The 24,116-nt window shown below is 35.5% G+C and overlaps 3 protein-coding genes across 3 annotated transcripts; 2 read left to right on the top strand and 1 right to left on the bottom strand.

The window, feature by feature from the left end:
• The first annotated feature begins 1,936 nt into the window (after nucleotides 1-1,936).
• Nucleotides 1,937-7,105, top strand: cbx4 (chromobox homolog 4 (Pc class homolog, Drosophila)). The gene is made up of 5 exons (XM_048183377.1): nucleotides 1,937-2,231; nucleotides 2,327-2,370; nucleotides 2,688-2,753; nucleotides 4,769-4,835; nucleotides 5,620-7,105. The coding sequence occupies exons 1-5, from the start codon at nucleotides 2,163-2,165 to the stop codon at nucleotides 6,901-6,903; spliced, it is 1,530 nt and encodes a 509-aa protein (XP_048039334.1). The 5' UTR covers nucleotides 1,937-2,162; the 3' UTR covers nucleotides 6,904-7,105.
• Nucleotides 7,106-12,519: 5,414 nt separating this feature from the next.
• cbx8a (chromobox homolog 8a (Pc class homolog, Drosophila)) lies at nucleotides 12,520-16,330 on the top strand. The gene is made up of 5 exons (XM_048183388.1): nucleotides 12,520-12,678; nucleotides 12,831-12,874; nucleotides 13,268-13,333; nucleotides 13,455-13,521; nucleotides 13,712-16,330. Exons 1-5 carry the CDS (start codon nucleotides 12,610-12,612, stop codon nucleotides 14,492-14,494), a joined length of 1,029 nt encoding a protein of 342 aa, XP_048039345.1. The 5' UTR covers nucleotides 12,520-12,609; the 3' UTR covers nucleotides 14,495-16,330.
• A 901-nt stretch (nucleotides 16,331-17,231) lies between these two features.
• On the bottom strand, nucleotides 17,232-19,607 carry aqp8b (aquaporin 8b). Its single transcript, XM_048183393.1, has 5 exons — nucleotides 18,725-19,607; nucleotides 18,354-18,480; nucleotides 18,031-18,245; nucleotides 17,823-17,957; nucleotides 17,232-17,708 (listed from the first exon to the last, which is right to left on the bottom strand). The coding sequence occupies exons 1-5, from the start codon at nucleotides 19,036-19,038 to the stop codon at nucleotides 17,666-17,668; spliced, it is 834 nt and encodes a 277-aa protein (XP_048039350.1). The 5' UTR covers nucleotides 19,039-19,607; the 3' UTR covers nucleotides 17,232-17,665.
• Between the last annotated feature and the right edge of the window lie 4,509 nt (nucleotides 19,608-24,116).

The following is a 24,116-nucleotide window of genomic DNA, read 5'->3' as shown; positions in this document are numbered from 1 at the left end:
TTAACGAAGACTTTTTTAAAATCCCTATGGAAAAAACTAATGGAAAAAATACTTCCGGCACCAGACGGGCACTAATGCATTCTATTAGGCTACAATGAAAAGAGCCACTTTCACTGCCATTTTTTTATTTTTCATCTTTTCAAATGTAACCACTCATTAGCGCCTGTGGCTTTATGGGGGAAAAAGTGTCCATTTGAGTATTCTCAGTATTCATCTTGGTATTGTTAGAGTGTTTCATAAATGCAGCATATTCAGATATACTCATATCTGTTTTTGAATATACTGCTTTTGAATAGGTATGCATATTCAGATATGGGGACACATTATAACTTTTATTGATAACACAAAGAATTCTGGTCTGTCTTACATGAATTTGAACAGCTATATCTGAGAGAATGGTCAACAAATAGCCTAAGTGCTGAATTTGTTGGATAAATGTGTGCAGGTCCGAATATGTGTTTAAGATTCTTATGCAGTAGTAATGAAAATGACATTTACTTCATGCTGTTGGCTAAATGAGTTGAATATTGAATGAGACAGCAGGAAGTTGTAGCTGATTCATTTTCTAATGCATGTTGTGCTGGATTATAAACATTGCAAGGGTTGCTGTGATTTTATAGGGTTAAATTTTAACCTCATATTATTAGAAATTAAACTTCTTTTATCTGTCATCGATATTCAAATAACAGCAGGTGTAGAGCAACCAGTCTCTGTCATTTTCCACTGTCTGTTTCTACGGCAGTTAAGGGTGTGTTTCTCTGAAGAGCAATGCAGCGCGACGATCAATTTCTCTTCATCAAAACACACTTCTTGCACAAATGTTGTGCAACATAGTGTGTTTTTGTGTGAATATTTCAATTTGTATGTAAAAGATGTAATAAACCCGCAAGAACGCGATATATTTGCCCTTTCTTTTTCATGGCCATATATGGAGATTAGATTGGCTGTTGACGCTTCAACCTCATTTTAACCCTTCAGCTGCTGAATTTTATTCGCTGGTAAAAAACGATATAGAGATAAAGGTGCGATAATTGATGTACTTTACATATTACGTTTCAAGGAATGTGATTTAACATCCACAGCGGCAAAATGTTACCTCATATTTTCGCTTTATATACAGTTTTAGGCTATAAATATGTAGATAGAATGCGTTCATCTATTAATGTACGCTATAAACAAGTGGTTAATTTACCTACTGGCGTTAAACTGAGGTGCCTTTAATAGAATAGCTCGTTTAGAGGACAGATTTAGAGGTGTATGTGTGTTTTGTTGCTATATGTGGCTCCTGTGAGCTTTTTGCATGGTAAATAAAGAAGTGCAAAGTAAAGTGTACTTTGGCGTGGCTTCCCTTAAGGGTTCACGTGCTATGAAATAATTCCCACTTCTGAAGTCGTGATTACGAGCTTATCGCATTCAAGTTTCGACATGAGAGGGCGTTCAAGTGCAATTTTTTACCTAGGAAATCGTATTTACGATCATTCCGAGAGCATGAAAACCGCATTATTCCCCTTAAATAGCCTATGCATACAACCTTAATTCCTTCAAGTATAGTGCATTGCAAATGATCATTACAACATGTTTAGAACGTATTATAGATAGAAAATACACAACTTTTTTGTTATGCAATGCATGAAAACTAGCTAAATGTCATTTTGCGGCTTAATCGCGATAGATAGATAGATAGATAGATAGATAGATAGATAGATAGATAGATAGATAGATAGATAGATAGATAGATAGATAGATAGATAGATAGATAGAAAACGTGACTGGTGTGATTTTAAACCAAAGCATGGTTGTTAGTATTCATGCATATTTCCAAGTTCTTAATTACAGCAAGCAAACACCGTTTAAACACACACTACAGCTTTATATTCTGCATTTGGCACACGGTCCTCCTCAACCTCCCCCTCCTCGCGCGTTGACGTCACGCGCCTGCCTTGGCTTATTATTGCATGAACTATTTTGTGTAGTAGCAGCACCACTGAGCTTTTCCAGTGCCCGCCGCTTAACGTGGAGACAAATACGAGGGAGAGAGGGGAAGAGGAGGGGTGAGGGACAAATTAATCTTGGGCCACAGCGGTGGCAGAACGCGAGACAGTGAAGCATTGCAGCGAAGATTTTATTTGGCTCGTTCGCACCAAACGGGCAGCAGAGACGGAATGGATCTACCTGCCGTCGGGGAGCATGTCTTCGCGGTGGAGGGCATCGAAAAGAAGCGCTTACGGAAGGTAAAACTGCCGCGAACCAGAACTACCGTAAATGGTGCGGAGGATATATGTGTTGTTCCTGTACTGTGCCCAACACATTTTCCATCGTTTTTCAGGGCAGAATCGAGTATCTGGTGAAGTGGCGAGGATGGTCAGCCAAGTAAGTGTTTAATTGGTTATTTTTAGATGCATTAACAGTAAATGCCGAGCGATGTTGGTCGTCCGGTACCCTACATTGGTCGCGCGCTGGGCTGTTTTGTATGGATTCCATCACAAAATTTACGCGAGCGAATATCGTTCTGCCATTGTACATTATTTATGTTGCTCGTATATTTATATGTTTACATTTTCAATAGGCTACAAATGTATTTTGTTCGCGCTGCTTAACGTGTTTACGATAGCTGTATTTTATTGCAACATGCGTTGAATTTAACATATGATTTATTGCATTGTCATATTCTCCCGTCAATGTTACAGATATAACACATGGGAACCCGAGGAAAACATTCTTGATCCGCGCCTTCTTGTCGCTTTCCAAAACAGGTGAGATGGAGGACGAATAACTGAACTTGTGGTAATGCCCATATATGGTCACGGGAGGCGGGGCCAACTCCCTGCACAGTGTAGCTGAAGATTAATGGTAGCCCCATGGGTCAGGTCTGCCTGCTACAAAGACCCTCTTGATGCTTGCCTTTTATCCAGTTTTGGAAACACTCCATTGTTATTACCAACAGTGCAAGTCGTGCAAAATGAATGTGCCTTTGTATATTGACCAATCAAGATTTAATTTCCTTCCTGTCAGTTTTAGAGCAGTGGTTTTCAACCAGGGGGCCATAACACTTGAGGAGCCTTATTAAACTTTGTCACTGCAAGATGATGATTAAAGTTATTTTTAATAAATAATTTTAATTACTGTATAATTAAATATGAATGTGAATTCTAGTTCCCTTAACAACTGTTGTTTTTATTCAAGAACATAGTTATTGTAACTTTTGTGATCACAAACTTAATTGCAAATATTAATTTTAATATGTAGACATTTCTAATTTTAGGGGATTTTTAGTACTGTCAAAAAGTTTGAGAACCACCGTTCTTTGGAACAAGGCTACTTTAAGCGCATACATTGAACCAGCTTTTGTTTTGGAACAGCTTAGATCAAATAATTTCATACATTCATATATGAAAAATACATCAGTAGCAGTGTTCTTACAAGTGGACTTGCCCCCTATACTCATGCCTATGATCTAATCTGCTGTGTCAAAGGTCTTGTGATGTTCTCACACCCTTCTGTTCTTAAGATAAAAGTAGAATGAGTATCAAAGCATTCCAGAATCTAAAGGAAAAGAATTGTGAAGTTTAGATAGCAGTTTTTGCAAGATATTTGTTGTGTTTCACTCACTGGTTTAGCTGCACTAGAAGTGTGAGAGTGTCATATTACCCGTTGTGCGCTTGTTTTGTGTTGTAACCTAGTGATCAAAGAGATTGTGATCTGAATGTTGCGCTACTGTTGATAAGAACACTCTTACAAATAAAGGTTTCAAAAGTGCGTTTTAACAATAGAAGAGCCATTTTTGGTTCCCCAAAGAACCTTTCAGTGAACAGTTCTTAAAAGAATCATGTTTTCTTTGTGTGAAGAACATTTTGATAATCTAAAGAACCTTTTTCCGCTATAAAGAACTTTTTTTGTGCAATGGAAATTAATGTTAAATGTTCTTCATGGAACTATTATTGATGCAAATAAAGAACCTTTATTTTTAAGAGTGAATGAAAATAATGGTTCTGTTACACATGAATGGATTAATGAATGTTCCTTTTAAGGGTTAGTTCACCCAAAAATGAAATTTCTGTCATTAATTACCCACCCTCATGTCGTTCTACACCCGTAAGATCTTTGTTCATCTTCAGAACACATATTAAGATATTTTTTAAGAAATCTGTTTCTGAAGCACACATAGACAGCAATGTCATTGCACCTTTTGAGGTCCCAAAAGGTAGTAAAAACATTGTTAAAATAGTCAATGTTACTACAGTGGTTCGACCTTAATGTTATGAAGTGACGAGAATACTTTTTGTGTGCAAAAATATTGAGCTGGCATTCAGACGTAAACACGGAAGCCCGCACTGCGTTCACAACGTCAACTGTGTATGACAGTTCAAATTGTAAAATAAAGTTTTTGTTGTGTTGTTTTTGCGCACAAAAAATATTCTTGCTGCTTCATAATATTAAGGTTGAACCACTGTAGTCACGTTGACTGTTGTAACAATATTTTTACTACCTTTCTGGACCTCAAAAGGTGCAATGTCGTTGCTGCCTGTGTGGTTCAGAAACCCTCAGATTTCATCAAAAATATCTTAATTTGTGTTCTGAAGATGAACGAAGGTCTTACAGGTTTGAAACGACATGAGGGTGGGTAATTAATGACAGGAATTTCATTTTTGGGTGAACTAACCCTTTAAGCATTTTAGCTTTAGTTGTTCTTATAACCCAAGCTTTGAGAATGTCAAATATGTTGTGTTGAAAACTGTGCATTTATATATGTTTTATGCACTGTTTTCAGAGAAAGGCAGGAGCAAATGGTGGGATATCGAAAAAGAGGGCCTAAACCCAAACACCCCCTGGTCCAGGTACATCAGCTTTTACATGGACAACATTTGTTACTCCAAATGCAGTTTTTATCTTCCAGTCAGTGCATAAGTTGGCAATATTATTGCAAAAGGTTATTCCTGTGCACGGTCTGAATAAAAGTTTCGTTTCATTATGAATCAATAAAAGGCTCCTTTCTGTCTGCATGCATCTTAATGTACTGAGGTCCTTTATGACTTCATGTGCTTCTGTAGTTGATTTTACCTATAAAATATTAATGAGAATGGCGTTTGTAACCTCAAAACATAAATTCACATAATAAGACTGCATGCTGTTAAAATAAAGGTTCCAAGAGGTGGTTTTCGTAGCGATGCCATAGAGGAACCATTTTTCGTTCTCGAAACGAAGAACCTTTCAGCAAACAGTTCTTAAAAGAACAATTTTTTTTCTTAGTGTGAAGAACATTTGTAACACTTTAGTGTAGAATATGGTCATTCAGAATAAGGCATTAATATGTGCTTTAATAAGTAGAAAGTAGTAATAAACAGCCAATATGCAGGCTAATAAGCAACTAGTTACAAGTGATAATCGTTCCTCATACTGAAATGTTACCGGAACATTTTAATAATATGAAGAACTTTTTTCCACTATAAAGAACCTTTTGTGCAATGGAAAGGTTCTATGGTTCCAAAGGTTGTTCATGGAACCATCAATGCTAATCAAAAGAACCTTTATGAAAACAGCTAAATGTGTTGTAAAATAAATAACAAATGATGGACTTCCAGTTCATTTGAGAAGTCAATAAATATTCTCTCTTTGTCCCAGCTTCCTGCGTTTGCTCGTAGATCAAGCATCCTGGGTGGTCTTCAGGACACATCACTGGATGAGGAGAACCAACCCAAAGTGGATTCCCTCCAGATCCACCGCTCACGGCCACAGCATTACCAGCTGAACAGTAAAAAACACCATCAGTACCAGCCCAGCTGCAAGGAGATATCCGTTGAACAACATATGAGCGGGAAAAAGAAACACTTTTACCAGCTGAACAGCAAGAAACATCATCACTACCAGCCAGACCCTAAGATGTATGACACGCCACTCACGGGACCCAAAGAGGTCAAGGGTCAAGACCCTTCCAACAAAGGTTGGAACCTCCCTCCAGCCTTGCAACAGAAGTGGATTCGGAACAAAGACACTGGCTGCCTGAGTAAAGTGAAAGATCTGTCTATCGAGCTCAAGGGTCTGCCGGATAACGCTAACAAAGCAGAGCGGGCACTCAGAACGAGCGCCAAAGAGTTTGCGCTCCCTAACGCCATCAGCAGCAAGATGAAAATAATCAAGAACAAAAACAAAAACGGCCGAATTGTGATTGTAATGAGCAAATACATGGACAAAGGTGTGCATTCATCCAAAGTAAAAAACAGGGATGTTTCTGAAGTGGAAATGCAACACAATGAGGAATCTACACTGATTAATACGGACAATCTGTCTGATGGTGAAACGGCAGACCAAGGAAAAGGCAGTGAGAATGGTTCTATTGAGAACAATAAGAATCTTTCTTCTACTAGTGAATGTGTTCATGAAAAGTCCCTCGAAAATATTGAACTTCCAAAAGATACGCCTACAGAGACTGAACAAAAACTGATGGATATATGCGACCAACCAAACTCTTCACCCATGGCAGCAAAGAAAGCTGCCCTATCCCACACTGACACCAGAACCAATCCCCTTAAGAGGAACCTGTCAGAACCCAGTGAGGATGTGAGAAACTGTAAGCAGTTCTTCAGCTACAGGAGCATCAGTGCACCAAACACCATGCTTTCTTCCCCTCAGAGAGAACCTATAAACCTGCATTACAGAGGCAGTCACGCCGCCAGAGCGTATAGTTATGACTTTAGCGACACCATTCCCGAAGAGCCTATTGATTTAAGCTGTGGTCCAACCAAAACTCTAAAACAGTTTCCTACAGGGGAGAAGGTTTCAGGAAGCTCAGTGCAAGAGGAGAAAACGGACAGCCATTTGAAACCGTTTGTGGGTAACGTTATCATCACAGATATCACTACGAACTGCTTAACTGTGACCTTTAAGGAATACGTTCAAGGAGAATGACAACAATATGTTGGACTGTCAATCAACCAGCTCAAATTTGATTCATTTCAGATGCACTGATTATTGTCATTCCTGAAGATATATTTACACATTTAAACACATAAACATATATATATATATATATACAGTACAGTCCAAAAGTTTGGAACCACCAAGATTTTTAATGTTTTTAAAAGAAGTTTCGTCTGCTCACCAAGGCTACATTTATTTAATTAAAAATACAGTAATATTGTGAAATATTATTACAATTTAAAATAACTGTGTACTATTTAAATATATTTGACAAAGTAATTTATTCCTGTGATCAAAGCTGAATTTTCAGCATCGTTACTCCAGTCTTCAGTGTCACATGATCCTTCAGAAATCATTCTAATATGCTGATCTGCTGCTCAATAAACATTTATGATTATTTTCAATGTTGAAAACAGTGTACTTTTTTTTTCAGGATTCCTTGATGAATAGAAAGTTCAAAAGAACAGCATTTATCTGAAATACAAAGCTTCTGTAGCATCATACACTACCGTTCAAAAGTTTGGGGTCAGTAAGAATTTTTATTTTTATTTTTTTGAAAAGAAATTAAAGAAATGAATACTTTTATTCAGCAAGGATGCATTAAATCAATCAAAAGTGGCAGTAAAGACATTTATAATGTTACAAAAGATTAGATTTCAGATAAACACTGTTCTTTTGAACTTTCTATTCATCAAATAATCCTGAAAAAAAATATTGTACACAAATATTTTGTACAATTGTACACATTAAATGTTTCTTGAGCAGCAGATCAGCATATTAGAATGATTTCTGAAGGATCATGTGACACTGAAGACTGGAGTAATGATGCTGAAAATTCAGCTTTGCCATCACAGGAATAAATTACTTTGTGAAATATATTCAAATAGAAAACAGTTATTTTAAATTGTAATAATATTTCACAATATTACTGTTTTTTATTGTATTTTTAATTAAATAAATGTAGCCTTGGTGAGCAGACGAAACTTCTTTTAAAACATTAAAAATCTTAGTGGTTCCAAACTTTTGGACTGTACTGTATATATATATATATAGGGTTTGTTTGTTTAGATGCCGGTTGTGTTTTTTAACACATACAATTGTGATGGTTGGCATTTTGCTGCTGTTGAAATTGAATTGAAAACCCCATAACTGTACAGTGTGTAACATTGTTTATAAAACTTTGAATTGTTATGAATTTTGCTACTTTTGGAGAAAGCACACTGGTGGATTGGAAGAATTCATTGAAGATTGATGTTAAATGCACTTATTTACACCTTTCAATGTTCATGTCCATCATGGACCACATCATTTTTTTCTTCCAATGTTGGGGATTTAAGCTTTTTTCAAATGTACAAATAATTGGGATCTATACATTTTGAGTTGCTTTGGAAGGTGTCTTCATAATGTACATGAATGTACCTTAAAAAAGTATTTTTGGATATTAGCGTAACAGATTTTGTTTTGCGGAAAATATTTTACTTGACTGGATTTCCAGATGCTGTTGGCCTGTGAGGTCTTCCTGTGCAATGCTAGAAAAACAACTGGATTGTTTAATGTTCCCTATCCGTAAGACGTTTAAGTTGCACTTTATCATCTCCTGGATCTCTTTCATTAATGAATTCAATAATAATAAAAAAATAAACCCAGTAAAGGCTGTTTATCCTTAATGCAGAATAATTCTGTAACAGCAGTATAACTATGGTCAGAGATCATCAAAACTGTTACATATGACCAGAAAGTAAATGTACGTTTGATGCTTACATTGGACGGTGTAATGCTATAGGTTTTGTATGTATTGGAATCAATTTACAGTCAGTGCAATGTACTGTAATTACGCAATGAGATGTACAGTATGTAATGTACAAATTACACAATAATGGCATCACTGTTAAGGCCATTTATATGCATAACGCCATGTTTTATGCACACAATGAAGTGTCAGTTTGAAAATGCTTCTTAAATCAATATTAAACTCTTCAATAATAAAAACGGATGATTTGTTTTATAATGTGTCACTCTGTGTTCAGTTATATAATTACTTTAATTTTGTCTAATTGACTGCATACAGAGACTTCAAGGAGGAAATATATTAGGCAAATTTGCGTTATGTTATGTGTTGTCCGAAATTGAATACTTCCCTATATGTGGAAAAACAGTAGCTAGGTTATGCCAAGCGAGTAGTAGCCTATGTCCGAAAACATATTAGAAAAGCAGTAGGCGAAAAGTCCCCGGATGATTTACGACTTCTGCTGAGATTCTGAAATGCACACAAAGCCAATGGAAGATGATAATAATAATAAGACCATCTCTGGTGCACGTTCGATGGACACTTTACTCTCCCATGAGGCCACAGGAGTTACAGTGAAGCGACGCAACTGACACTGGTAGGTCACCTGACAGTAAAAACATGGCGAATGTAGTATACGACCGGATTACATTCATATACCCTATTCATAGACAGAGTTGGGGAGTAACTAGTTACATGTAACGGCGTTACGTAATTTAATTACAAAATAAATATAACTGTAGGCTAATCCATTACAGTTACTGAGAAAAAAAATGTGTAATGAATTACACTTATGAAAATGCTTTATATTTTCTGTAAAAAAATCTAGGATACTTTAAATAATATTAATTTGTTTAATTGATTTCTTTACCACGTTGCATTGAAATATGAGACACCAATGTTTCAGGACACAGAATAGGACATATGCTTAATCAATAACTTATTAAGTTTTATTTCCTATTTGGGTTTATGTCTATGTTTTATTTTTTTAAGATTAACTGTTGTTTTTTCCAAAGCATTGTTAGATGCATTAGATTTGATTTCAAAAACAGTATCTATATATTGTTAAGATTTTAAATCTCAGAAGGATCTCAAAGTAAAAAGAGGTGCTAAAGTCTGATTTTGTGGTGGCTGTGCTTTAAAATTAAATTATTATAATCTTTATTCATGTGACGACGGATTTTGAAAGTCTGACAGTAATCAGTGTTGACTTAAACCCTGCCTGGTTTAAATGTTTGAAAATGTTTAACAGTTGAAAACATTCATTAGAAACTTAGAAAAGTAATCAAAAGTTATCAAATATAATCAGTTAAAAAAGTATTTGAGATAGTTACACCACTTATTAAACGTTAAATAGGGTAACTTGTAATCTGTAACCTATTACAAATCAAAAGTAATCTTCCCAAACACTGTAGGCTAAATTCAAGCTCAAATGTACCTAGATTTCGGATGCAGCGAGAGGCACTAATAAATTAGCATTATTTTTCTTCCTCTGCTCCAACCTTACATTACCACAGTTTTATTTGGTTGAACATTGTATATGGTCTAATAAGATTTCTAGAGTTGTGATTAATGACATTTAGCAATGCTGCCTCCTAGGTGCAGTACTGCATGTTCATAAAGCACTTCCATATCTATCAACCCCACATCATTCTGCAGCGGCTCGTGCGTAAATAATGAAATGAATGGAAAGTGAACTGATTACTATTCAAAGAAAACGAGCGATCTAAAATACATGTATCATCATGCCATCTTTTTTGGTGAGTAAAATAAATCCATATTTTGTCAAGATGATCTTTAAACTGATTTAAATAATATTAGATCCACATGATGATACTGTCCCCTTCTGAGGTAGCCATCATAATTCGGACCCAAAATTCTGTTCCAAGAAGATATAATAATGCATTGGGAGAGAGGGGGGTACTTTGTACTTTATGACATGTTCTATTCTATTCTATTCTATTCTATTCTATTCTATTCTATTCTATTCGTAGTGTGAACTGTTTCCTACAAACATCAAATGTGTGGCAAAATAAAAACCTGCTAAAAGCAACACAATAATCAAATTAAATGAACAAATGAAAACCACTTCCTCCGAACATCTCTCTTTGTTTGAGATTTAATTTATTAGAAGATAAAAAAATATGTAGCTATTAAAATATATAGCCTACTATCATGGGCTACATATGATAATTCGATTAAAAAATATTTCGGGACTAATATGGATTAAGATCTGTCGAATTAACCACAGCTCAAGCAATTAACGCTGAATTATTTTTATCGTTATTATTATCGTGTTATTATTATCGTGTTATATTTTATAGGATGAAAACAAGTTTTTGCAGTTTTATTGATTAATATAAATCTGTTTAAAGACAGTTAAAAAAAGAAGCTAATTAGATTTCATTGGACACACCGTCTCTCTTTTAGCCTGAATTTAGGACATTTCTTGTCATTATAACGAATAATAGCCTACAATATTTTTATTCCTTCGATAAAAAAAAAGTATTTTAAAAGAACACGTTGTTTTTCGTATTAAAAAAAATCAAATTGATGCCGTGGTTGCCTATTTATATGTGTAAATAATAATAATAATAATAATAATAATAATAGCTAATAATATCAACATGTTTTTGGATTAATTTGAATTCATCGAATCAAAATAATAATAAGAAGAAGAAGAAGAAGAAGAAGAAGAAGAAAAACATGGAGAAAACTAAAAACAAGCTAATTTTCCAAGTTTATTCCTATCCGTCGCATCGACAGAATCGGATAAAAATCGAATGGATCTTTCAAATCAATAAAAGATTATTAGACCGCAGATCATTTTCTCTTCAACACCGAACACAACATTTCACATGTGTGTAAAATATGATATTTCTTAATAATAATAATATAATATGAATAGCCTATACTGTCAATGGCTTGACAGACAGTCAAACGACTGCTTAAAATAAAATTTACAAGACTATTGTTTGTCCGAAGTAGTTAAGTTTATTGTTTTATAATAATTCTAAATATTTATAACTATTATTTATTATTTAAAAACTACACGTTTGTAATTTCCAAATTCGTCTGAAGTCGAATTTACCGTAGCCTATTGATTTATTCAAATCATAAAATCTTAAAATCTATTAAATAAATTAATTTAATAAGTGGTTTATGGTTTGTACAATGTTACAAATTAGATTACTTCCCAGTAACCCGAATATAAAGGATATGGACAAAATGACCTAACTATTTTCTTGCCTGTTGAAATCTGTGAAATCTATCGATGCGCCGCAGCACATATAGAGGATTTATAACTACAACTGTTACTGTTATGCACTTACTTAGCTATCTTATTGTTTATCCTATTTATTATTATTATTTATTTCGTTGTTTGTATTGTTTTTAAACGTTTTTTTTTTTTATTCTGCTGTCATTTGACAGGGCAGTGGTGGCATGACATGAAGGAACAGATTCAAGATGCCCTTTTGCGTTTCGTCCATGTGCGTTTGAAATGAAGAATGAGCGTTTGAATTCAGTCCTATTAATTAAAAAAGATAAATCAAACTCCACAATAGGGTTTAGACACGCAAACCGTGTCTGGCGCTTTCTGTTAAATAAATATGCGATTAATAGGGGACTTATCAAAAAGCCCTGATTGCAGTTAGTCCGGACTAGTATATGTAATAAACACGACATATTTGCTTTCAAAACAACGCTCATAATTGCCATTTTAAACGCTCTCGCCTCGATCACTTGACTCCTCCTCCCAGCGCGGCAGCTCCACTCACACAGTACAGCCGCCCTGCAGTGCCATGGTAACAGCGATGACGTCTCTTCGAAGAGAGTATTATGGGCTATCGAGGATTATTCAGGCAGAGGGCTGAGGGGAAAAAAATAGCTGCGAGGTTGAAGTAAACATGGAGCTCTCAGCCGTCGGGGAGCGGGTCTTCGCCGCCGAATCCATCATTAAACGGCGCATAAGGAGAGTAAGTGCCCACACCAGCCTGCTCGTCTCGGCTTCGGCTCTGTTACAGAGGCGCCTGGTTATTTGTTTATGTCCGCTGACATTTTATACGCGATAGGTTAGCTTAGCAGCGTTAGCTTGCTAATTTGAATCTCTCTGTGCTTTTACCCGCAGGGCCGGATGGAGTATCTCGTCAAATGGAAAGGCTGGTCTCAAAAGTGAGTGGTAATGACACGTTAACGGCAGTTGTTGTAACGGAAGGAGCGGTTTCAGGCTCCCCGAGCTCGCTGAGCGTTAGCACGGCTGCAGCACGGACTGTGTAACGGGGCTCCTGTGAACGTTAGCTGACAAGGCCAGTGATGGGAGACAGTCAATATACAAGCTTTATTGGTTGATTAAACGGTTCATATTGGAAAAAACACGAATAAAAAGAATATATATATATCCATTTATATATGTATCAATAAATATTATGCTTGCGCATTAAAAAAAAATCCCCTGAAGTGATTAAAAAATGCACTGAATAGTAATAAATGTTTTTAAATATGCACTTTGAATTGGTTTCGGACGTTGTGATTTGCGAATAATTAAGCATGCAATTATTGGTGCAGATACAGCACCTGGGAACCAGAGGAGAATATTCTGGATGAGCGTCTTTTCGCGGCTTTTGAAGAAAGGTAAATGTATTTTCGTTATTTCTGTAATTCTAGTAGAAAAATTAAATATTTTTTTTGACGTCATTATTTTTGACGTTTTAAAATAGCATTTCTCTGATTAATTTTTTTTCTCTTATTGCAGAGAGCGTGAGAGGGAGATGTTTGGTCCAAAAAAGAGGGGACCCAAACCAGAAACATTTTTAATGAAGGTGAATTTTTTTATATATATATATATATATATATATATATATATACTTTACCCTGAAACAAAAATCGATTTTGTGCTTGTTTAATTGTCCTTTGCTTGCTTTCTTTTTAATGCTATTGCACTTTTATGAGTTAATTTTTTTTTTTAAATGTTGTGCATAAATATTTAAATTATATTTGACATTTTTATAGGCAAAAGCTAAAGAAAAAGGCAAAAACTATGAGTTCAGGCGGGAGATGTCTCGAGGAATACGGGTGTCGTTCCCGGTAGCAGAACCGGTTGTGACTCCCAGAGCACGTGAAGGACTACGGGCAGTCGTGCCAACGATTTTTCCACCGAGCACCATCAACAGAGGTGAAAGTGTCCGTGTGCATCCACCGGACTCTGAGAGAGACCCACTGATGCACGGGGCGCCAGTTCACCGCCCGTTGGATTTTGCCAGCTCACCAAAAAAGCGAGGACCAAAGCCAAAGTTGCGTCCAGCTGGAGGTTCATCCAGTGAAGGTGTTAAAAGAAAGGCAGATGAACCTTTATCTTATCGCCCTTCCAAAACCGAGAGATCTGGAGAGACCTCTAACTGTGATGTCATCCGTTTATCCCAGAAGATCCAAGCGGAATCCAGCCTCGTTCATAAGCAAATGGGAAGCAGGTCAAGTGATGTCAAATTTACACATGGCAGCACCATCTTAAAAGCTGGGCTTGGTGTTTTGGGACATCGACGGAAGGACAGCTCCAGTGGTGCCATAAACCAACAACCCAAGATGAAGCATCCTCCCAAAAACAATTTATTCAGATCTACCGATCAAACCAGAGAGCAACTGTCTCTGAGTTTTGTAGATGACACAGAGCAGTCCTGGTTGCCTTGTTTGAAGAATATGGAGAAAATCGTTGTTACTGACGTAACAAGTAACTCTTTGACTGTAACCATAAAAGAGAGTTCAACGGACAAAGGCTTCTTCAAAGAAAACAGATGATGTGATTTTAGTTTATGTATGCGTGTATGTATGTATGTATGTATGTATGTGAATGGAATATTGTAATCAAATTAGAAACAACCTACATTTCTATATCATTTGTAGTCTATAAATGTAAAGTCTTGCAATCATGTACATAATGCAAAAACAAAATATATATATATACATAGTCTATCTTTAGCCTACATTTCCATTCACATTTTCTATGAAAATGAAGTTTATTTTTCTATTTCCCAGATTTTATGTAATGTACACCAGTTGATTCCTCCTTTTGGTTGCCTTCTTCAGCTTTATCATGAATGTAGGCATAGATGCTGTTAACACATATTAACGTTTCGACTTAACGCACCTTTTTAAGGGACACATTGTTTAGTCCCTCTTTTATGAACTAATTGTATTTTTCTGGTTAGATTTTGTATATATTTGAAGGTCCAAACAGTAAAGCACACCCTTTAGAAAGAGAGAAGGGAAATAAGCTGCGTATATAATTAAATCCATTTTAGGCCTAAATATTTAAGGCACAATAATTTAAGCTTTATAATCGCATTTCGTAATTTTTCGTTTTTCCGTTGAATATATAATTGATTTGGGGTTTCTGTGTCTTAATATTTCATTATGATGCGGTTTTTAGTCCTCGTCAAAAACGAAAGTGTGATTGGTAAAAATAATTTCTAAATTGCTGAAGTTCTGAAGTAAGCTCGCAGCCTGGTTTCAGTGGTGAAATTAAAAACATTTTATTATAATTATGTGATGTTAACTTGTTTAACGGTTTAGCCTAAACGAGTTCAGTATTTTTGCGGAGAGAACAATGTGTATCGGAGCTTGAAATAAAAATGTAATTTAGCTGCTTCTAGGAGCCTTTCCCATTATTGGTTTTAAACATTGTTCGCGCACAAATCCTTGCAAATCGTTTTTATCTTGCCTTGCTTTAATTTAATCAAATTGTTATAAAAACAGAAAGCTCTTTAGGTCGGGGTTTTCATTATAGACTGAGTGCCTGTAAACAAAGACTAAAGATCTTAAACTGATATATGATAAATATATCTTAAACAGCATGTCGGCCTATTTTGGCAGGATTAGATCACATTTACCGATAGCGTCGTGCGCTTTTAATGACATTCAAAAATATTAAACATTGTTTAAGTTGTCAAGGGAGTGGGTGAAAAAAATGGCGACTGGTCAAAACCAATCATGTTCATTCGTCGTATTCACTCCGTTTCAGACTTATTTCTATTATATTTCTATTAGCTTATATTATTATGAACAATAATTATAACAATAATTATTATTATTTGAATAATATGCCGCTGCATTGCCACACGAGCGTCGCGGCAAACAAACATTTCTACCGTAGTGTAATTTATGGATTTATTTTTTAAAGATCTCGTAGGTAAAGCATTTCTGGCCTATAGCGTTTACTGTCGGGCAACAAACGTAATTATTAGACATTATTAATAGCCTATATTTAAATAATGGCAAAAAATACAAACGCTGAAACGGATTTTCATTATCGGGATGATTTTGAATTGAAATGTAGTAAAAACGATAAGCGTTTTTTGAGGAAGTTCAGTCCACCAAAAGCCACAAGATGTCGCCATGAACTTGATACAGATCCTTATTCCTCTTAATAACGCCTAATTCCGTGTATATCGAACTGATTTTGCTTCAAAATTAAATATTGAAGAGTACACTGATATGTATAACAGTCACAGATGTTCAATGTGTCAAATGTCGCCGTGTTTGTACTGTATATTTTCATTGGTTTAAATTTGGATTGTCAGTGTTTTGTGTTTTGTTATTGAAATGTAAAAATAAACACATCTGAGGCATTAAGGATTCAAGACTCAATATAACACTGAAATAAGTGTTGAAGTAATTCTAATGTTTTTAGTTTTTAAATGAACGTTTGTACTTTTTTTTTTAAGAAAAAAAAAGGCTGCGATATTTATTTATTTATTTATTTTCACGGCAATGGCTTTTGTGACAATATCTTTGCTCTTTACGGTCCCACCCTTTGATATTTCTTATCGTATGCGCCATTCAGACATTTTAAGCGCAGCTTAAGTAGGCTATACAATTGTTTTGACGCCTATTGAGATTCGAGAATTATATTTCAGTATTAGAAATCACCGCTATTCTGCCAAATTAGAATTTCAGAAGGGTAACATTAAGATTGTATGTGGGATTTACAGACAGAGAGAAAAAAGATTGTATTTTGTTCTTTGCGACCACGTTTATAAGTTGTGCATTATTTCATAGACTTAAATTATGCGCGCGCGACCGCAGAGCGCTCTTTAGTGTACGCGCACTTGTCTGATACTCGTTTTCTGACACTTAATAGCTTTCAATATAAAATTCAATATATATTATTAAAATATTATTAATATAAGTTGACCTTATAATAAATCTATACTATGTTTGAAAATATAGCCTATACGTTCTTAATAGTATAGCCTATATATTTTGAAACTGACCATTTTTTAAGGTGCACAGTTTTGTAGGGAACTTAAAGTGTTAATACTCCACATGTCCACCTCATTTACTCAGCTGATGACTAACCTCCCTAACTATGACAGAAATGGCAGGGTCATCACCTTTGACATGGTGCTTTGAAAGGTTCCCAAAGTGTGTTCATGTATAACCTGTGTTAAATCCATAGATGTTATCAGGCTCAAACACATACCACCACTTTTGGTAAATAGGATTTATTAAATGTATGGGACTTGTTTTTACATATTCAGAAACCCTTTGAGCTCTCAAAATATGTGAAATATGTAAAAGAGACATATGTGTTTTATTTAGCTATGCTGATTAATTTCAACATATGGATAACATAAAGCATAAAATAATGCATGCATGTAAAGTAATAGAATACTATGAGTGTGTAAATTAAATGAATAAAATTTATTTGATTATATTATAATTAACACTGCTATAACATACATTTTTCAATTTCAAAATTTCCCAATTTAAAATGTAAAAATCAAATATTAATACCTTTCCTCATATTTCCATATTCACAGATCATGATTTACAAATTACTATTTTGAGCTTGCATTAATGTAGCTGGCAAAGAAAACTGAATTGGCTTAAAAATAAGTTCAGTTATTGTGCACATAAGAGAAGGAGAATTAACAAAATCAAAAGTATGTTTGAAAGATGTTGTGAATGTTACTTCATCAGTACACGGGTGTTGTTGTCTCCCAGCGATAACCTGAAAAAAAAAAGTCCCTTAAAAAAGTCCCTTAAAAATTCCTCAATCCCAAAATGGAATGATAGGAAATGGCTGATGTAAACAAGGAATTCAGTTCTTTCTGTGGAGCCTCACCTGACTAATGCCGCAGCAATCAGGCCGCCAGTAATGGGCCCCACCCAGTAGATCCAGTGGTGAGTCCAATAGTTGGTCAGCACTGCAGGACCAAACACTCTTGCAGGATTCAGACAAGTACCAGACACATCACCCCTGAATCCCACAGAAGATGTTAATCTCCAGACCACACACAGGAAATGATGTATAACATAATCAACAAACTCACCCTGCTAGCACATTAATAATGACTGTGCAGCCCACCAAAAATGGAACCAAAGGACTTTTGCTCTTGGCATTAACTGCACCCAATAAGACCACCATGGTAACTAGACACGTCATGGCAATTTCTCCAAATAATGCCTTCACAATATGGTCATCAGCCTGGAGAAGCGTAAATGCCGCACCTTGAGCTTTTGCATAGTTCTCATTTGAGGTCATTCCCTAAAAAGGAAGCAAAAAAAAAACAAAAACAAACATCCAATCCGTTGAAGTGTGACTGGTGAATTTAATGTTGCATGCAAAAATGGCTCAATGTCACGTGTATCTCACCTTGGCCATGACTGCACCAAGTAAACCTCCAGTAAGCTGAGAGATCAGGTACGGTGCCACCATTTTCAGCTTCATTCCACCACAGAGGTAGATGGCTATGGTGAATGATGGATTGAAATGAGAACCACTGTGACAGGGGAAAAGATTATTGCATTATTCATCAATAACCTTTTTATCCAAAGCAACTCTCCAGAACTGGGACAAACCCCCTGGAGCAAACAGGTGATCTCTGGTGGTCCCCTGATGGTACTGCAGTGGATCGGTGGATTCATATTTATAAGACAACCCTGACCTATATATATTTGTGTGTGTTTATATATAAAATATACATATACACATATACATGAGTACAAAAATACATTTCTTCTCACCTGATCTCTGCCATACATGCAATCAGTACCGCCACTGCGAGACCATGAGCCAGAGCAGGTTGGAGTCTGCCGGCATCCTCCACATTTTCAATGACAGACACACATCCGATGAACACAAAGAAGGTGGTCCCCACCAGCTCAGCTACACACGGCTGAAAGACCCGCTCATATAGGTTGGGCTCTCTCATAGAATGTTGTCCCATCTTATCCATCAGAGCTTTCTCCATGTTGTTAAGTTCCACTTTATCTTCAGCCATTCTTTCTGAGGCACGTATATCTCTCTGATGGCTGTGTCCTAATATCTTGGAGGGCATCTACTCATCATTTGAATGTGAGTGACAGAAAGCAAGCATTAAATTCCTCAATGACCTTTGAGGGCAATTGATGATTGAAAAGACTAATAATAAATGTAAAATGTTGACCAGTGGTAAGGAAAATATGCTGAAGGAGATTAAAATTTAACATATGCCTCTGCACTCAGCTAATTTAGACATACCTGAAATTATTTAAAACACCAGAAAGTTTAACCTGTGCTGCAACATGTCCTGGTTACATGGATTACAAGGAAAACTAGCTCAAGTTTAGAAAACTACCTGAAACAGTAACTTAATAATGGAAATTTATTTTCCCACCAAAAACAAAAATGAAAAGTTAAAGGTTAACCAAATAGTGGAGACTTTAAAAGTCTTAGCACTATGTGATCACATTTACTTTTGTAACTACTACTAGGTAAAAAAAAAAAAAATCAAAGCTTATTCTGTATCAAAGACTAAAGACATATACTAATGGATCATATTACATTGTGGCAAGAAAATATATATTTTTTATATGAAACCCCCTGAAAAGGCTGTAGTCCTCTCTTGGTGCTAGGAAATTGAAGACTTATGGCCACTAGGTGGCAGCAGCAGCATAAAAGTCTAATCAGTGGTAGTATTTGATTCCTGCCCAAATGGCACACTTCATATGCACTTACAGTCCTGTGTACTTAAAATGGCCATCGCATGTGCGTGATCGAGAAGTCCGAGACCATAGGGCAGGGGTGTCAAACTCAGTTCCTGGGGGGCCACAGTCCTGCAGAGTTTAGCTCCAATCCTTCTCCAACACACCTGTAGTTTTCAAATAAGACTGAAGGACTTGATTAAATGAATAAGGTGTGTTTAATTACAGTTGAAGATAAACTCTGCTGGGCTGTGGCCCTTTAGGAACTGAGTTTTGCACCCCTGCTGTGTCCGTCAAAGCGGCATAACATCGCAAAAGTGTGGATCAGCAGACCAAAAAGTAAACTCATATGATATATTTGACTGTATTAAACATAATACATTAATAATAACATACCAATATTATGTGTATTTAACAAACCAATGAATAAAATTATGTAAGATCATGTGAAAACTATAAAATATATACAAAAAATATTGCAAATGCAACTGAACTTCATACAAGTTCTTTGATATCAGAACATGAGGATGTGATTCCATAAGAGATCTGAGAAAACCTAGCGATCAGGTGTTTTCAATCTCATCTGAAATGAGCAGTGTCGGGGGTAATGCATTACAAGTAACATGTATAATGTAATCAGATTACTTTTTGATGTAAGGAGTAACTTAAGGTGTAAAAGGAGTAAAGTAACTTTTTTGGGTGTAACGAGTAAAGTAATACATTACAAGTAACATGCGTTACGCAATCAGATTACTTTTCCGGTGTTACGAGTAAAGCATTACAAGTAACGTGCATTACATCATCAGATTAATTTTTCGGTGTTACAAGTAATGCATTACGTCATCAGATTGCCTTTTCTGTATTACGAGTAAAGCATTACAAGTAACATGCATTACATAATCAGATTACTTTTTCGGTGTTACAAGTAATGCATTACAAGTAATGTGCATTACATCATCAGATTACCTTTTCTGTGTTACGAGTAAAGCATTACAAGTAACGTGCATTACGTTATCAGATTACTTTTTCGGTGTTACAAGTAATGCATTACGTCATCAGATTACCTTTTCTGTGTTACGAGTAATGCATTACGTCATCAGATTACCTTTTCTGTGTTACGAGTAAAGCATTACAAGTAACGTGCATTACATCATCAGATTACTTTTTCTGTGTTACAAGTAATGCATTACGTCATCAGATTACCTTTTCTGTGTTACGAGTAAAGCATTACAAGTAACGTGCATTACATCATCAGATTACTTTTTCTGTGTTATGAGTAAAGCATTACAAGTAACGTGCATTACGTAATCAGATTACTTTTTCGGTGTTACAAGTAAAGCATTACAAGTAACGTGCATTACGTCATCAGATTACCTTTTCTGTGTTACGAGTAAAGCATTACAAGTAACGTGCATTACGTAATCAGATTACTTTTTCGGTGTTACAAGTAATGCATTACAAGTAATGTGCATTACATCATCAGATTACCTTTTCTGTGTTACGAGTAAAGCATTACAAGTAACGTGCATTACGTTATCAGATTACTTTTTCGGTGTTACAAGTAATGCATTACGTCATCAGATTACCTTTTCTGTGTTACGAGTAAAGCATTACAAGTAACGTGCATTACATCATCAGATTACTTTTTCGGTGTTACAAGTAATGCATTACGTCATCAGATTACCTTTTCTGTGTTACGAGTAAAGCATTACAAGTAACGTGCATTACATCATCAGATTACTTTTTCTGTGTTACGAGTAAAGCATTACAAGTAACGTGCATTACGTAATCAGATTACTTTTTCGGTGTTACAAGTAAAGCATTACAAGTAACGTGCATTACGTCATCAGATTACCTTTTCTGTGTTACGAGTAAAGCATTACAAGTAACGTGCATTACGTAATCAGATTACTTTTTCGGTGTTACAAGTAAAGCATTACAAGTAACGTGCATTACGTCATCAGATTACCTTTTCTGTGTTACGAGTAAAGCATTACAAGTAACGTGCATTACGTAATCAGATTACTTTTTCGGTGTGACAAGTAATACATTACAAGTAAGGTGCATTACGTCATCAGATTTCTTTTTTGGTGTTACGAGTAATGCATTACAAGTAACATGCATTATGTCATCAAATTACTTTTTTGGTGTTACAAGTAATGCATTACAAGTAAGGTGCATTACATCATCAGATTACTTTTTCGGTGTTACGAGTAATGCATTACAAGTAACATGCATTACGTCATCAAATTACTTTTTTGGTGTTACAAGTAATACATTACAAGTAAGGTGCATTACGTCATCAGATTACCTTTTCTGTGTTATGAGTAAAGCATTACAAGTAGCGTGCATTATGTAATCAGATTACTTTTTCGGTGTGACAAGTAATACATTACAAGTAAGGTGCATTACGTCATCAGATTTCTTTTTTGGTGTTACGAGTAATGCATTACAAGTAACATGCATTACGTCATCAAATTACTTTTTTGGTGTTACAAGTAATACATTACAAGTAAGGTGCATTACGTCATCAGATTACTTTTTCGGTGTTACGAGTAATGCATTACAAGTAACATGCATTACGTCATCAAATTACTTTTTTGGTGTTACAAGTAATGCATTACAAGCAACGTACATTACTTGTAATAACTTGTAACATACATTACGTATGTTATCACATTACTTTTTTCTTGTTAATGCAAATTACATTCTAATAACACAAATACATTTAGTTACAGTAAAAAAAAGTTACTGCAGATGAAGTAGTCACAGTAATAGTATGAACAGTAATCATACAGTCACAGTAATAGTATGAATTGTAGCTGAAATATAGCTAGTAATGCATGATGTCCACTTTAGTGGACATATGATTAATCAGAATGTCCTCCCAATCTAAAAACAATACTTGGAAAACTTGACTGTGATATGACTCATTAGATATTGCTTGATACTACAATATTTTTTTTCACCTGCAAGAGTCTTCTAGGATAGAAGGAATGGATGGATATTCCAGAGCAACTTGACATTTCTGCCATCGGCCATCTTGGTTTGGAAGGGGGGAAAAACAACATACAATGGCTTGCCACTTGGTGGCAATGATGCACTAGGGTCCATTGTAGTAAAAAAGCTGTCCACTGTAGTGACCTCTATGCATGAAAGGGTTACAAAAAAGTTGAATTGCTAAATGTAAAATTTACACACTCAAGTTTACAGTTTACACTTGTTACTAATGATGTGATCAAACCACCTAGCCACAAAACATAAGCCTGCAGCTCAGAGTGCACATGTGAACTGAATATTGATACCAACAATGGGTCGAAACAATCGAGAGGGAGAGGAGGAAGACATGTAAGAGGTGGTGGACGAGGAGGAAGAGGAAGAGCAAGGTGTGGAGAGTGTTGTCAAGGCAGGATCCGGCACACCCGAGGGTTTTTCTCTTTTGCCTGGCAAGAGACAACATTGTGATGTGAACAAAGTCCTCAAGCAGGACCCAACATGAAGACGTCATTCCGAGGCAGAATTAATCTCTCATTGACTTTGATTGAATATACTGAATATACAGACATTCAATAGTATACAAAATTGAATACAATTCAATTTGTATTGAATTGGACAAATTGTAGTGTTTATATATTGACTGATGTGTGGATGATCTGAAAGCATTGTTTGATTTTGAGTACAGGTGAAATGGTTTTGAGATGATTATTTGATTTTGCCATAAGAGTCAGCGGTTTTGTAAATGCAGTTTGAAGATTTGGTTTTGTGTTTAATGTTGTGAGAAAATTGGTGAAGCTTTCAAGAAATGTGTCTTAGCAATTGTGAAAAACTGTAAAAACAATTTCCCAAGAATCAACATAAGACATTAAAAGTTGAGGTGTTGATAAGAGAGTGCACCTTTAGGTCAGGTGGATTTACTTTGGCAGATATTTTCCTTAAATAAGCCTCATTAAATGCATATTATAATTATAATTCTTTGTTTCTACCTGAACACAGAATACAGACAAACTGTAAATATTGAAATGTGGACCAATGACCTCAAATAACAGAAAATAAAATGGCATGCACTGGAACACTGGGCTGTGAAATCCCCATTTATTTCCACTTAGGAAATTTTCCATAATACAGACTTTTTTCTAAACCAGTCCTAGGTTTTATGCTCATTCTGCACCACTGGTGTTAATATAGCCTAATAAAAATGTATCAACTTTTAAAGATTTAATGTGGGTTTTTTAGTACATTTGACATCAAATTTTAAATGTAATATCTTTGACCATGTCAAGTCGACTTTTTTTAAACAATGTCTTTAGTACCTTTCTGGACCTTGAAAGTGTTGATTATATTTTCTCTGAGTCATATACCTCTCGGATTTCATCAAAAATATCTTAATTTGTGTTCTGAAGAAGAAACAAAGGATTTACGGGTTTGGAACGACATGAGGGTGATTAATTAATGA

Source organism: Megalobrama amblycephala, linkage group LG1 (assembly GCF_018812025.1).
Source record: "Megalobrama amblycephala isolate DHTTF-2021 linkage group LG1, ASM1881202v1, whole genome shotgun sequence".
NCBI classification, from domain to species: Eukaryota; Metazoa; Chordata; class Actinopteri; order Cypriniformes; family Xenocyprididae; genus Megalobrama; species Megalobrama amblycephala.
The sequence above is the reverse complement of the archived record's forward strand: the minus strand, read 5'-3'. Positions and strand labels throughout refer to the sequence as shown.